This window comes from Scardinius erythrophthalmus (genome assembly GCF_964197995.2).
Source record: "Scardinius erythrophthalmus genome assembly, chromosome: 4".
Lineage (NCBI taxonomy): Eukaryota > Metazoa > Chordata > Actinopteri > Cypriniformes > Leuciscidae > Scardinius > Scardinius erythrophthalmus.
This window is the reverse complement of record NC_138224.1, coordinates 19,247,658-19,264,377: the sequence shown is the minus strand read 5'-3', so window position 1 is coordinate 19,264,377 and position 16,720 is coordinate 19,247,658. Positions and strand designations below refer to the sequence as shown.

Sequence of the window (16,720 nt, the reverse complement as noted above, 5' to 3'; positions counted from 1 at the left end):
AACTGTGTGTCTGTTGACCGTGGCTCTCTTGCCCCATATGAAACTCAATGTGCTAGAAATCTGGGGATTCTGTTTGATCACAACCTAAAATTTGATAAATAGATCAGTTTTTGTTAAAGAAACGCCCACTCTGTAATGTGAAAGTCTTTTATCCCAGAGTAACTTTCAAACAATGATTCATGCTTTTGTAACAACTTGTCTGGATTATTGTAATTCACTTTATTATGGTGTCTCCCAATCTTTCCTCTCCCATCTACAGCTAGTGCAAAACGCAGCTGCTAGACTCCTCACCAGCTAGTTTGAGCCAGTAACTCCTATTTTATCTGCACTGCACTAGCTACCTATTCAATTTAGAATTTATTTAAAAATTCGACTACGTTTATAAAGCCCTCAACAATTTGGCCCCTTAGTACCTGACTAATCTGCTCTGTCCATACACTCCTTCTAGAAATCTGAGATCCAGTGATCACTGTCTACTCATCGTGCCTAGGTCTAGACTTAAACAATGAGGCGATCGTGCTTTTGGGATTGCAGGTCCAAAACTTTAGAACAGTCTACCTCTTCACATCAGATTAGCTCCCTCTATTTCCGCCTTTAAATCTGCTCTAAAGACTTATTTATTCTCTCAGGCTGTCATGCTATCAAATTGTGCATTCCTTAATTTTTGGAGTTTTAATTTTCTATTGCTTAGTCTTAGTCTTGTGTGACAAGGCTGACAAGGTCACACTTTCTCTGGTCTGCTGTCAATCCCTCAATTCACTGGGTGAGCGTGAAGCTCAACTTCCAGCTCCGCACCAGTGGACACACTGTTAGGCGCCAGAGCTGCTGTGAATCTGCTTACCTGAAACCCTGCGTAACTGGCACAGATTTTAAGAAAATTACAGTCATTTGGCAAATAAATAAATGACGGACAGTTGTATACGTCTTACCAACATTTTCTTATGTAAGCTTTATGTTACACCTCCAATTAGGGTGACCACCATCAAACAAACCAAATGTGGAATGATTATAAGTTTGTGTGGGACAATGTGGGACATGTTACCAACACTAAAACATAACCTGAACCTGTTATATAAAGTCTATCTAACTTAATAAAAACATTTGTATTCTGCCTTTCAGATGATAAAAGTTATTTGTTCTTTAGTCCCCTCCAGAAAACACCATTACATCATAATGTAACATAACATGTCTTTATTTTACATGTCATTTAAATTCAACATCACTGAGCCCAAAGGCAGCAGGCATCATGCAGATAACAATTTTTGAAACAGTTCTAACCAAGTCCAACTAAAATCCAACAAAATAAACAATGAACAAATAAAATATAAAACAACATGAAATTAGATCATTAACAGTCTTATTTACATTTACATTTATTCATTTAGCTGACGCTTTTATCCAAAGCGACTTACAATTGCTATATATGTCAGAGGTCGCACGCCTCTGGAGCAACTAGGGGTTAAGTGTCTTGCTCAGGGACACATTGGTGTCTCACAATGGATTCGAACCTGGGTCTCTCACACCAAAGGCATGTGTCTTATCCATTGCGCCACCACCACCACCCCCCCCCCCTACCCCCCTACATATATATTCGTCTTATATATTAAGAATATATTAAACCAAAAACTAATATTTTTTAGAAAGGATGTGAATTAAAACAACCACAGCAGGCAACAAGTTGATCAATTCTGTTAAATAAAAATTTTAATTGACCGAATTATCCATTTGTTTTCTGACAGGGAACACATGGAAAGAATCACCGGTCCACATTTTGATTGACAGCCGTCACAACCAACTAGTGACCGTGTTTACTCCTTTCTTTTCAACCATTGGATAGGATTTAAAAAATGGCTGTTGTATTTGTGCTTCTGATGAAGCGCTGTTAAATATAGGTGAAAAACTACGCTGCAAAAAGAATAAATAAAATGCTTTCTTAAAAACGTAAAAGAACGCATGCACGTTTTCTATGATAATTAAAAACTAATAGACTGATGAAAATGCGGGACATTTTCTCAATATGCGACGTGCAGGACAAGGGGTGAAAATGCTGTGCGGTACAACGCAAAGCGGGACTGGTGGTCACCCTACCTCCAATGACAAGGGAATTTTTAGTAATTTATAGTGTTTATTAATTAGCCATTTGTGTCCACAAACTCATTCTCTCAAATGGATTGGGTTAATTTATTCATTCATAGTTAGTCATCTAAAGTTAGTCATCTAAATTTTTTTCTTCAAGACTGGACTTTACTTTTTAAATTCAGTTACATAAAAAGGTAGATAAGTCTAATTTGAATGGGAAAAGAAGGTTGAAGCTAAACTCTGCGGAGCTGTAGCCCTCCAGGAACTGAATTTGACACCCCTGATCTAAGGTCAGTGTCAGTCCACATGGAAGAAACAAACAAAACCATAAAATCTTTAAAGAAAAGCATCTCTCCACTAGGGCTGCACGATTAATCGAAATTAAACCACACGTGATTTGGTAAAGGCTGCGATTATTTTATGCGCCACTTGTCAATGCAGCACGGCTCTGTTATCAGCAGTAAATGCTCAGTGGCAAAAGCCAGAGGGCGCTCTCACACAGACACGCCAAATATGCCCCGCAGAAGTAGACATTGCAGGTCAATCCATCAAATCCCACTGGTCCCACATACTACCTATGTAGCTGAATAATCAGAAGATTAAAACGCTTTGATTGATTAAACATGACTAATAAAAACATGACTGCTTTATTCTGTGTAAGAATCCACATCTTTTAACCCAAGGATGCTCAACTGTCGTTATGAAGTGAGTTTGGAGTAAAAACATGTTATTAAATGATGTATGATTTTATTAAATCGGTTTAAGCGCAATTTCATGTTAATTGCGATTAATCGTGCAGGCCTACTCTCCACAAACTCAGTTGAAAATAAAAAACAGAACCTTTTCTTCATTCTCAAGCTGGCCATCAGTAAAACGTCTATCATCATGTCATCAATTAAAAACATCATACATATTTAAAACTGTTAAATGTAAAGGGGTAAAACTTAAAAGCTACTCAGCTGAAATGACACAGCTTTTTCTTTAATGCAGTATTGAATTGAAGTAGAGGTGCTTAGACAGAAATGCTAATGTCTTGTTCCATGCGTCCTCTTGTGCGTATGCGTGTGGTTTGGTTTGTCCACCCCATAGCATGACAACTGCAGAAACAACATCAAAATAAATTTAGATGTAAAATGCACACACACATCACAAATAATATCTATAACTGGCATCAAGTCTATAAAAAAAAAAAAAACTGATGAAATGAGACAGTAAAGCATACTTCTCTTATTTATCAACTTTAGGTTGAAGTTAGTTGCACGAAAGTGAGGTGAGTATGGTGGTTCAATGAGATGACCAGCCCCGGGATATTTCAGGACTTCCAACAAGTGCCGATTTCCTGCTTGCTCCATCATCATCTCAATCTGGGGTTAAAACGTAAATATCAGTGATCTAAATCATGTCAGACAATTTGAATCATGGGTGAAATGCATTTTTATATCAGATTGTAGAGGCTTAGTTTCATTTTACTGCACAGTTATGTTTTCTGGAGGTGTACAGGAATTTTTATTTTCTATGACATTGAAGAGGTTTATTTTTAAGTAATAAAGTATTTTTAAGTATACAGTTGTACAGTTTAATTTTTTGCATCTTGAAATACACATTTCTATGTTCTTTATCACTCTGTGTTGTGTTTGTTTCCTTTCTGTTTAGAAGATAACTGAGTCTTTTAATCTCCTTCGTAAAAGCTTTAAGAGGCATAAATAGTCTTTAGATGAGCTCACAAAAATAGTTAACTGACAACTATAAAATGTTTTATAACTACCTGAATTAATCATGATGTTATGTAGTGCTCTGAGACAAGAAGGTTGAGATCCAAATGCAGCTTTTAATAATGGGGTAATCCAGACACGTAATCCAATGTACAGGCAATGGGTCAAAACACAGGTAGGCAGTCCAAACAAACAAAACACACAAGGTTGGTAACAAGGCAAACGGGTAATCCAAAGGCAGACAGAGAGTCTAAAAAACGAAATACATGGAACTAGAGAAATGCTCAGAAATGCTCAGCGCAACAACACACAGGTGAATATAATCATGGCTGATTAGTCTGTGCAAAGGATTATGGGAAATGTACATGTATCATGTACTTGCATGTTCTAAATGATCTTATTAACCACTGAAAACTCCTAAACAACTGGTTTGTAAATAATTTAATACTTCAAGTATGAAAATACAATATGAAATGCTTATAAATCAAGAATAAAGCTTTGGGAGTTATTTATAAACTGCTTACTAATATCTATTAATGTAGGGACAATGCTTTATAAATGACGAATTAACTATTTACTAATGCTCATAGCTAATGATTCATAGCATGCAGTTATTGTAAAGTGTTACGAAGTTCGGTAGTTTAACCTAGTAGTTAACCTAGTACCGGTTTAACCGGTAGTTTCTCAGCATGTTTTTGTTTGTTTTCAAAGATACCGTCTCGGTTACTAACGTAACCTTAGTTCCCTGAGTTGAGGGAACGAGTATTGCGTATGTTAGCTTATGCTATGGAAAAACTCCTTTTCTCGAGAATATTGAAGCCAAATCTTTAAAACGCAGTGCAGCTTCACAGCATACACAGATGAATGGCGAGAGCGGTCATTGGCTGTGCTGCGGCAACTGCACAAACCTATGGCGAGGCGGTTCAGACGCGCGAACCAATCAAGGCACTTCGCGCCCTGGCACGTCAGAGCCCGCCAGAATGGGCGTGGCTTACGGCTATAAAAGCGCCCATTCTCCAACTTTGTCTCTGGACAGCATATCCGCACCCTGGTTCAGAATGCCTGGCACATGTGCTGCCCTTAGCGAGCGCAGGTTGTGCTGAGCCCATAGAATGAGACTCCTGGCCATAGTGTGCAGGTTGTTCGACCTGAGACCACCTTGGCGATTTTTGTAAGACACCACTGCCATGTTGTCCGCTCGGACCAGGACGTGGTAGCCTTTTAGATATGGGAGAAAAGCTTTCAGTGATAGAGCGACCGCTCTCATCTCTAGACAGTTTAAATGTAGGCGCTTCTCCGGGCTTGACCATAGGCCAGAGACGGGCCTGCCCTCGTAGAGGGCCCCCCAACCTAGGTTGGAGGCACTGTCGAGATCTTCTGTCGAGATTTTCTCCTCGAAACCACACTCAAACTCATGCCAGACTGGTACCAGTCGGTTGTTTTCCAGGGAGCCAGGGCTTTGATGCAACCGTTGCTCGCTCTGATTAGTAAGTGGCCAGATCGCCATGCATGAGCTGGTATTCAGGATTTTAGCCAGTGCTGGAGAGGACGCATGTGCAGTTGTCCTAGCTGGAGTACCGGTGATGCTGAGGCCATGAGACCCAACATCCTCTGAAATCTTTTGAGGGGAGTGTGAGCGCCTGCTCTGAAAGACGCCGCTAGGCATTGAATGGAGAGCGAGCGCTCTTGTGTAAGGCACACTTTCATTCGTATAGAGTCTTTCACTATACCCAGGAAATAAAATATTCTGGCTGGGAGACCGTGTGCTCTTGGAAATGTTGATCCTGAGACCCAGACATTCTAGATGGCTGAGGAGCCAGGATCTGTGAGTTATCAACTGTGCCTCTGATTGAGCTATAACCAGCCAATCGTCGAGGTAGTTTAACACTCGCACTCCCCGCTGTCTCTGGGGGGGTAAGTGCTGCATCCATACACTTCGTAAATGTACGAGGTGGTAGCGATATGCCGAACGGTAGTACTGTGTACTGGGAAGCCTGCCCCTCAAAGGCGAATCTCAGAAAGGGCCTGTGATGAGGCGATATTTGGATGTGAATATAAGCATCTCTCAGATCCACTGAGAAATAACAATCCCCCGGGCGAATTTGCGTGACGATTTGCTTGGTTGTCAGCATTCTGAATGGACATGTCATCAGCGCCTTGTTCAGGTGTCTGAGATCTAGGATGGGCCAGAGGCCGCCATCCTTCTTTGGAACGAGGAAGCAGCAACTGTAAAAGCCCGACTTGCTTTGTGAGGGGGAAACTGGTTCGACAGCTCCCTTTTTTAACAGTTTGAGCACCTCGGTGCGAAGAATGTGTGCAACGTCCTTTCTCACTTTCGTTTCGACCACGCTGAAAAGCGCGGAGGTCTGCGGGCAAACTGTAGCGAGTAGTCTCGTTTTATTATGTTCCACACCCATTCTGATATACTGGGGATAGCCTCCCAGGCCTTGGCCCGCATATCTAGGGGTTGAATAAAGACTGGAGACGGGCCGCTGTGAGATAGGGACCCGGCCGTCCAGCTGTCTTGAGCTTTTAATGCTGTGTGAACAGCGCTCATGTGCGGGGGTGTGCGCTTTCCAGTGGGCACACCCGTTATCACGTCTCCAGCGTGAGCTAGAGGGAAAACTTATGTGGGAACAGTTTTTTATGTGTAGAGGTGCGTACTTTACAGTGGGCACACGATCTACATTTATTGTCTCTCCCTCCCTCTCGCTGGCTGGGGGGAGAGTTCATACAGTGTTGGCAGTGTTTGTGTGTAGGGGTGCATTTTTCACAGTAGGCACACGCACTACATTTATTAAACTTCCAGCGTGAGCTGGGGAAAAGTTTGAAACTGTGGGAACAGTGCTTGTGTGTAGGGGAGCATACATCACAGTAGGCACACGCACTACGTTTATTAAACTTCCAGTGTGAGCTGGGGGAAAGTTTGAAACTGTGGGAACAGTGCTTGTGTGTAGGGGTGCAAACATCACAGTATGCACACGTGCTATGTTTATTGAACTTCCAGTGTGAACTGGGGGAAAGTTTGAAACTGTGGGAACAGTGCTTGTGTGTAGGGGTGCGTACTTTGTCGTGGGCGTGTTTTGTAACAGGCCCACTGACTGCAATATAAGCTGAAGCCTACCACCTCTGCATGTGATATTGTTCCGACCCAATTTTTTAAATTGGTACTTGATTGTGTTGGGGATTGGATTTTAGAAATTATAAATAAGAGCATTCTTTCTGGGATTGTTCCATCCTTTTGCAAACATGCTATGGTGAAACCTTTGTTGAAAAAAACAGGTCTGGATATAAATATCTTATCAAATTTTAGGCCAATCTCAAATTTACTTTTCATGGCAAAAATCTTAGAGAATGCTGTATCTGTGCAATTGCAGAGCTTTCTAGAAACAAACAATATTGCAGAAAAATTCCAATCTGGATTTAGGAAAAAGCATAGTACTGAGTCAGCACTTCTAAGAGTTTTAAACGATATTTTATTATTTGTTGATTCCGGGAACTCAGCAATCTTGGTGCTATTAGATTTGAGCGCAGCATTTGATACAGTTGATCATGAAATTCTTTTAACGCGTCTTGAAAAGTGTGTGGGCATTCAAGGAACTGCCCTTAGCTGGTTCAGATCTTATCTTAGTAATAGAACCTTTTCAGTGGGTATTGGACGCGCTGTATCATCTGTAGCACGAGTTGCCTGTGGTGTTCCTCAAGGGTCTATTCTGGCTCCCATTTTATTTTCACTATATATGTTACCACTAGGCTCAATTCTTAAGAAGCATGGAGTGTCCTTTCATTTTTATGCAGACGACACCCAAATCTATCTCCCTTTGAAACATAATGACAAGCAAGGCCTAGAAACTTTGCTTGCCTGTTTAACTGATCTTGGATGTCTTTGAATTTCTTGCACTTAAATGAGAGTAAGACTGAAGTAATTGTTTTTGGCCCCTCTGTGGGGAAAGCAAACCCGAATACTGATTATGATTATTTAAACTCTTATATCAAACCCACTGTGAAAAATTTAGGAGTTCTTTTTGATTCATCTCTCAAGTTTGACCAACACATAAATTCTGTGGTAAAGTCTCGTTTTTTCCATATTAAACTGCTGTCCAAAGTCAAACCTTTTTTATCTTTTAACGATCTTAAAACTGTCACACATGTTTTTGTTTTATCTCGTTTGGACTATTGTAATTCTCTGTATATGGGATTACCCAAATCCTCCATGTCACGGCTTCAGATGGTCCAAAGCGCCGCTGCCAGGTTTTTAACTGGGGTTCGTAGACGAGAACACATTACTCTGATACTATTATTTTTAAATTGGTTGCCAGTGTGTTATAGAGTTGAATTAAAAATTTTGTTGCTAGTTTTTAAGGCTTTGATTGGTCTGGCACCATCCTATTTGTCAGATCTTATAAATGTGAAAAAGTCAACAAGATGCTTGCGATCCTCAGACAGCATTAAACTGTCGTATCCAAGATCAAGACTGAAGTTGCGAGGCGATCGTGCTTTTTCAGTGGCCGGTCCTAGGATGTGGAACAGTCTTCCCTTATCTGTGTGGTCTGCTACGTCTGTTTATGAATTTAAATCTAAACTACAGTCTTATCTATTTACTCTTGCATATCACTCATAATTTTGATCTCGCTAAACTCTAACTATAGTGTTTTATTGTCTGTTATTAATGTATTGTGTGTGGTTTTGTTTTTTATTTATTAACTTGTACAGCACAGTGGTCAACGTCTGTTGTGTTTATTTGTGCTTTATAAATAAATAAAATGAAATGAAATGAAAATGAAATTAAATGAATATAGGCATTTCCAGCCACCTGAGAAGAGGGGACTAGGGGATATCGATTTCGTGGCTTGCAGGGCCAGGTCTGTGGCGCTGCACAGGTCCCTGAAAGCCTCTGGTTCAGGCTCCATCGAATGGAGAAGTTTAGCCTGAAACACCTGGAGGACAGCCACGGTGTAAAGCGCCGAAGCAGCTTGGCCAGCGGTAGCGTATGCGCGTCCGGCGAGAGCTGAAGTGGTGCGGCAAGGCTTCGATGGACGTGACGTTATGGCCTTCCATCCAGCAGCAGTGGGCGGGCAGAGGTGAGCGGCCACCACTTCCTCGAGGGGAGGAATCGCCTCGTAGCCTTTCTCCGTCGTGCCGTCCACAGAGGAGAGCGTAGAGGAAAAGGAAGGCTTTAAGCGCTCTCCGTCCGCTCTGGCATCCTTTGTGAACGGCGCTTCTTTTTGTGTGGCTCAAGCAAAGGGAGAGAGAGAGCGGGAAAGGTGGGGTCGTCTTCAGCGAAAATGGCAAGTCAAGCCCTCAGAGTGGGGAGATCCATCGTGTCGCACTCAGGGCAGCCGCCCTTGGCGAGTACAGCTTCTGCGTGGTCACGGCCTCTGCACGAGGCGCAGTTGGTGCGAGGCATTTGAAACAACGCCCGCGAAATTTCTCTTTTAGAAAAGTGTGACGCGACGGCGAACACACAGCGTAAAAGGATATGGTGCGCCAGATGGCACAGCAGAACAGCGGGCTGAAGGCGCGAATGAAGCCGGCGTCCTCAGGTCTGCGAAGCAGCTGCTATTCTGCTGAAGGCTCTTCGACGGCGGCGAGAAGGCTTCTATTCCAGAGATCAGTGAAGTGGTGATTCGCTGAAGGAGATAAAATCTGAGGTCCTAGGCAGAGAATGGGCGCTTTTATCGCCGTAGACCATGCCCATTTTGGCGGGCTCTGACATGCCAGGGCGCGAAGTGCCCTGATTGGTTCACGCGTCTGAGCCGCCTCGCCATTAGTTCGGGCAGTTGCCACAGCACAGCCAATGACCGCTCTCGCCGTTCATCTGTGTATGCTGTGCAGCTGCACTGCGTTTTAAAGATTTGGCTTCAATATTCTCGAGAAAAGGAGTTTTCCCATAGCGTAAGCTACCTTACGCAATACGAGAGACCTCTCGAAAGGGAATCATTGTTTGATTGATTAGATTCTCCTTTTCCTTGTTTAACTGTTTTTTTTTCTCTGTGTAAATACAGCCCTCAGTTTTAAATTGTCTTTTGTCTCTTCTCAATTATTTTTAGTTAGTTGTTATTCTCATGTGTTACTGTATTTTGTTCTCATGTGCTCCTGCATGTTTACTATTAAGTTTTTTTGTTCAATAATGTGACTGGTGTGTATAGATCCTGCCTATACACACTACTTTTTCTTGCTGTAACCAACTGTGACAGAAGAACAGACCTCAAAAAATGGATAAAGCAGCACCCTTCATAGCCATTGCCTGTGAAAATCTCCCTTTACTCTGCCCAGTTCTGTGTGTTGGCCCAGTGTTCCGGTCTGGATGATGGACAATGGACAACAAACTATGGACAACAAACCAGAGCCCACCGCAGACCCTAAACCTGCTCAGTCTGACCAGGTATGTGAGCCAGAATCTCTGTTCATCGCTGAGGAAGTGTTGGTAGATTTTGAAGGCATTGAGTGGAGTCCCGCCTATCCTACCTCCACCGTGGTTGTGCTGTACTACTTCCACAAGGAATGGTACGATGATCTGGATGATATCATTCCCTAAAATCTCCAATCCCTGCTTTTCCCGTCCAGCCTCAATTCTCATTTGCCACCCCTGGCTCCATCAAGCTATAAGTCTCCTTCGTCACGGATGGTCCCACCCAGCCTCCCACTTCCTCCTCCTCTGTTAATGTAGGCCGGGAGCCAGGTCCACTCCTCAGGATGTTTTTTGCTACCTTTTTTTCACTATTATTTCCTATTATCTTATACCTTGGGCCATCACAAGTTGATAATGACCACCCCCAACTCGGCCCCGTTTGGTCTCAGGGGCCAAAAAACACCCTTTTTGGGGAAAAGCTTGTGGCGGAATGATGTAATTGTGAATATAAAGATACTGCAGCTACATAAATGGCCATATAACCCTAAAATTTTGCATGGTGTATCCTGACACATAGGGGAAACTAGCAGAAAAAGATTCTGGGCATTGCTGCCTTTTTTCTGTCAAATATCACCCTCAACATACCCCAAAAGACTAAAAAATGGCTGTCCGCCTGACAAATTGTCACCAAAAGTGATCATTTTCAAGCATTTTATTATATATATCACTGCCTCAGATGTACATGAAAAACTTCCCAAGTTTATAAGCTTCAATTTAAGTCCAAGATGACCTTTCTATCTAGAGGATTATAGCTGGTGTAACCAAAGTTCTCCACTGTACCTCAAATCGGAGAAAACAGTATTTTCAAGCATTACCATTCTATATTGGATTAAGCATATTTTTTACATATGAACAATGTCTTAAACAAGAGTTGAGACTTGACTTATGAGCTATATTATATGAAATGAATTGCATGAAAAGTGAGCAATGTTATGCCCCTAGGTCAGGGCTATTCAATTAGCATCATTCAAGGGCCGGATTATTAAAGGGGGGGTGAAATGCTATTTCATGCATACTGAGTTTTTTACACTGTTAAAGAGTTGGATTCCCATGCTAAACATGGACAATGTTTCAAAAATTAAATTGTACGTTTGAAGGAGTATTTCTGTGCCAAAAATGCTCCTTCCGGTTTGTCACAAGTTTCGGAAAGTTTTTTTTTCGAGTATGGGCCTGTGTGACGTCAGCTGGGGCGTAATTTGACTGCACGGCACGGCACGGCACGGCACGCCTCCAGCCGCTCGTTTTTATCCAGAAAGACTCGGTACAGCCTATCTTTATTTTTTATGAATATAATAAAACTAAAGACTTTTTGGAGATTTGAAGGATGCAATACTACTCTATAGGTACTCAAGATTAACATGAGATTGACTGAAAATTAGTGTTTCACCCCCCCTTTAAATCGAAATGTTGAGAAGGGCCGGTGGGTTTAGCTTATTTATTGAAACATTATTTATTACTTATTGAAACATATAGTCCATGAGCCAGGGGGGTCCATCGGTATCAACGGGGGGGCAAATGCTATCATTGTTTTTTGGCAAGGTATACACCCCTAGTATTAGAAAAATCACGATAGCAGTGCAGCGGTGGTGGCGAAATCACTATTTTGAGCTCATGAAGTTACTAACCCCCTAAAATAAATTCCGTTTTTGAAATCTGGTGTATATCTGGTTTAGGCTCATGCTAGGGATATTATCAATATTCTATAATATGGTGCTTGGTATCGTTGGAAAGGGGACCTTTTATGCTTTCATTTAAGCCCAGTACTGAATCTGTCTGACAAACACAGAGGTCACATGACTTCTTTAAACCAGAAATAACACACATTTTTTCACAATTTCCGCCTAAACTGTATGCTTTATTTTATCCCTGATGCATGAAAGAACACCACGGACACAAACTCAACAACTTCAATACTCAAGGCACTCTGATGACTCAGAAAAATGTATAATATACCCCTTACTATTTATTTGTGAGAGCCTTAAATTAGACTTGTGCAGCCAGCACAAGTCTTCAAAATAGAATAGAGCCAATAGAATGGACAAATAGAATACCCTATTAGTCCAGGGCAAAATGGCCTATTTATTCATGTACGGTTGTAATAAAAAGTAATTGTTTCAATAGTGTAGTCAATGGTGTTGTAAACATAACACTTGTAAGTGGTTTAACAAAATGTTTCTATCATGTATTTTGATATTCACCCACTTTCAGTTAGAATGTCAGAAAGTAGCTCATGCATGGAATGTTGATGGATATATAACAACACTACCAACTATGCCATCTTCAGTCAACTTCCATTGAGTTCCAGGGGTATTAAATGTAAGAACAAAATACTTTTTCTCTTGTGCTTGTGAATTGGTGGGGAATAGTAGCAGTAGCTAATGTAAGCTTGGTGTTTTAAGCAGGCTAGCTATCTAGCAGGCTAGCTAGCTTGCAGGTTAAACAGTGTAACAGTAACTGCTACAGTGCAGTCAGGGCTCTCAAGTGTCACGTGACAGTCACAAATTTTGGTCTTTTGTCACGCCCTCTCGCCACACATTGTATTACTCACGTGGAAAAACTATTTATAATATATTTAATATGCCGCAGCGCCCAAAATGTCTCTGGCCGCGCCAGTCTCATTATGGCACCGGCAGGACTCAATCGCTGTAAAAATCTATTATTGTCTATCCATCATAAAAGTGCATCTATCCATTATAAAAGTGCCTCTATCCATTATAAAAGTGCATCTATCCATTATAAAAGTCCATCTATCCATTATAAAAGTGCATCTATCCATCATAAAAGTGCATCTATCCATTATAAAAGTCCATCTATCCATTATAAATGTCCATCTATCCATTATAAAAGTCCATCTATCCATCATAAAAGTCCATCTCTCCATCATAAAAGTCCATCTCTCCATCATAAAAGTCCATCTATCCATTATAAAAGTGCATCTATCCATCATAAAAGTGCATCTATCCATTATAAAAGTCCATCTATCCATTATAAAAGTGCATCTATCCATTATAAAAGTGCATCTATCCATTATAAAAGTGCTTCTATCCATTATAAAAGTGCATCTATCCATTATAAAAGTCCATCTATCCATCATAAAAGTGCATCTATCCATTATAAATGTCCATCTATCCATTATAAAAGTCCATCTATCCATCATAAAAGTCCATCTCTCCATCATAAAAGTCCATCTCTCCATCATAAAAGTCCATCTATCCATTATAAAAGTGCATCTATCCATCATAAAAGTGCATCTATCCATTATAAAAGTCCATCTATCCATTATAAAAGTGCATCTATCCATTATAAAAGTGCATCTATCCATTATAAAAGTGCTTCTATCCATTATAAAAGTGCATCTATCCATTATAAAAGTCCATCTATCCATTATAAAAGTGCATCTATCCATTATAAAAGTGCATCTATCCATTATAAAAGTGCATCTATCCATTATAAAAGTCCATCTATCCATCATAAAAGTGCATCTCTCCATCATAAAAGTGCATCTCTCCATCATAAAAGTGCATCTATCCATTATAAAAGTGCATCTATCCATTATAAAAGAGCATCTGTCCATCATAAAAGTGCATCTATCCATCTTAAAAGTGCATCTATCCATTATAAAAGAGCATCTGTCCATCATAAAAGTGCATCTATCCATCTTAAAAGTGTCTCTATCCATTATAAAAGAGCATCTCTCATCATAAAAGTGCATCTATCCATAATAAAAGTGCATCTATCCATTATAAAAGTGCATCTATCCATCATAAAAGTGCATCTATCCATCATAAAAGTGCATCTATCCATTATAAAAGTGCATCTATCCATCATAAAAGTGCATCTCTCCATCATAAAAGTGCATCTATCCATTATTAAAGTGCATCTCTCCATCATAAAAGTGCATCTCTCATCATAAAAGTGCATCTATCCATTATAAAAGTGCATCTATCCATCATAAAAGTGCATCTCTTCATCATAAAAGTGCATGTCTTCATGTTCATTTTATGAAGTATACTTAAGTAATTTTACCCTCTTGATAGAGGCCAGTGCAATCAGCAGCAAAATCTTCAAAAAGAGAAGCTTTAAGTCTACTGACTTCAAAGGCTCAAAGGGAGCATCCTGAAGAGCTTGAAGCACCAGGGAAAGGTCCCAAGAGGTTATGGAGGGGGGACAAGGAGGGTTTAACCTTCTCGCCCCCCTAAGGAACCTGACGACCAGTTCGTGCTTTCCATAGATGGCACATAGATGGCAACTGATTTGCCATCTATGTGGTCGTGATAAGCTAAAATGGCAGCAGCATGTACTTTGAGGGTGGATAGAGACAGCCTTCGCTCCAACCCTTGCTGCAAAAAGGAAAGCACGGACCCTATTGAACATCTTCGGGGGTCCTCTCGGTGAGAAGAAAACTACTTGACGAACAGGTTCCACTTCAAGGCACACGTCTCGTGGACGGCGTCTGTGCAGAAGTGATGGTGTTAAGTACCTATGGGGGTAAGTCACCTAGAACCAGAGATTGAGTTTCCAGAGGTCCGGACGCTGGTGCCATAGGGTGCCCTGTCTCTGAGTCAGAAGATCCTTCCTCAGAGGAATGGGAGGGACTGTCACGAGGAGCATGATTTCTGGGAACCAGGTCTGGGTGGGCCAATAGGGGGCCACCAGAAGGACCTGCTCCTCGTCCTCCCTGACTTTGCACAGGGTCCTACTTTTGAAGGTGTTCAAGCAGTTCAGCACCGACTGAGCGCGTTTGCTCTGTGAGGCGTGCTGTCTGTGTGATCGAATCCAACTCCATACCGAGAAAAGAGATCCTCTGGGGGTGAGTTTGCTCTTCTCCCAGTTGGCCGGAAGACGCAACTGGCTGAGGTGCCTGAGCACGAGGTCCCTGTGTTCGCATAACTGATCTCGAGAGTGTGCTAATATGAGTCAGTTGTCGAAATAGTTGAGGATGTGCACAACCTGTTCTCTCATGGAAACAAGGGTTCCCTCCGTGACTTTTGTGAAGACACGGGGAGACAGGGATAGCCCGAAGGGCAGGACCTTCTACTGATATGCTCGACCCTCGAACGCAAAGCGCAGAAATGGCCTGTGTCAAGGAAGAATCAAGACATGAAAGTACGCGTCGACCCTTCAGGTCGATCGCTGCAAACCAATCTTGGGGATGGATGCATTCGGAAATACGTTTCTGCATGAGCATTTTGAACCCACCACATTTCTTGGGTACAATAAAGTAGGGACTGTAGTGCCCTGACCTCCTATCGGCTGGAGGGACTGGCTCTATCACGTCCTAGTAGGACTGGGATCTCTGCTCGCAAGACATGGGCATCGGCTGCTCTCACTGTAGTGGAAAAAAATGGCCCAATCCATCTCCGGGTCGCCCGTCCTAGGGCTGCTTGCTCTTGGCTTTACCGCCCTGCTTGGCAGGGGCCTGGACGGGTAGGGGGTTGCCTGCCTGCGACTGGCTCCTTGACTCCACTTAGGTGGAGGCTGCTGCTGCAGCGCGGGAGCGAGGGCAGACACAGAAGGCCGCCCCGGCGACGAGCAGACTGAGGGGCTGCGGGCAATGGGGTGGAGGCAGCAGCTGACCGCCGCAGCAGGATGTGCATGATGGTCTCAGTCTGCTTTTCAGCCAGTTTCTGCTGGGCAAAGTTCTCGACCACCTTGCCTTTGAGTGCTCTCAAGCGCACCTTACCAGCTGTGAGAACAGCTTTTGTTTGCTCAAGTCAAAACAAAAGCAAAAAAAAAAGAAAGTGAGAGAATAAAGACCGCTCGCGCTGCTGTGCTGTCACCCGCACCAGTGTGGAGAGGTCCGAAGAAGAAGAAGCTCACTCAGATTCACAATCTCCTTGAAGGTATGTTGAACACATCGAAGTGCTTGGCTCCAAAAACTGATGAAATCCATATAAATATAGATGAAGATGAGGAACATGATGATTAAGAGTTTATATTCTACACTAATACAACACACTAACATGACCAGTCATCAAAGTACAGCATGGATAAGCAGCAAAAAGATCTAATAACCAAAGAAATGTTTTCTATTTTACGTTTGAGCTGTATTTTAGTTTCGCCATTTGGCTGTAAAGAATGTTTACCTGTACAGAAGGTTACTAACGCTTACTCTATTGAAGGTTTTTTGATAACAGACTACACACTAGAGTCATCTTTATTCCTTGTGTTGCGAGGACTTTGTGGACTTATGGAACCCATAAGGAATGGTAATGCTTGAAAATACTGTTTTCTCCGATTTGAGGTACAGTGGAGAACTTTGGTTGCACCAGCTATAATCCTCTAGATAGAAAGGTCATCTTGGACTTAAATTGAAGCTTATAAACTTGGAAAGTTTTTCATGTACATTTGAGGCAGTGATATATATAATAAAATACTTGAAAATGATCACTTTTGATGACAATTTGTCAGGCGGACAGACATTTTTTAGTCTTTTGGGGTATGTTGAGGGTGATATTTGACAGAAAAAAGGCAGCAATGCCCAGAATCTTTTTCTGCTAGTTTCCCCTATGTGTCA

At 41.9% G+C, this 16,720-nt stretch overlaps 1 protein-coding gene across 1 annotated transcript in view; it reads right to left on the bottom strand.

Annotated features, from left to right (window-relative positions):
* Positions 1-1,598: 1,598 nt before the first annotated feature.
* Positions 1,599-16,720, bottom strand: part of LOC308689057 (peroxisomal succinyl-coenzyme A thioesterase-like) — a 32,437-nt gene continuing 17,315 nt past the window's right edge. Inside the window, exons 10-11 of the mRNA XM_081362606.1 lie at positions 3,302-3,443; positions 1,599-3,176 (exon numbers count right to left, since the gene is read on the bottom strand). Coding sequence (XP_081218732.1) covers positions 3,061-3,176; positions 3,302-3,443 — 258 coding nt within the window. The 3' untranslated portion in view covers positions 1,599-3,060. The remainder of the gene's footprint in view (positions 3,177-3,301; positions 3,444-16,720) is intronic.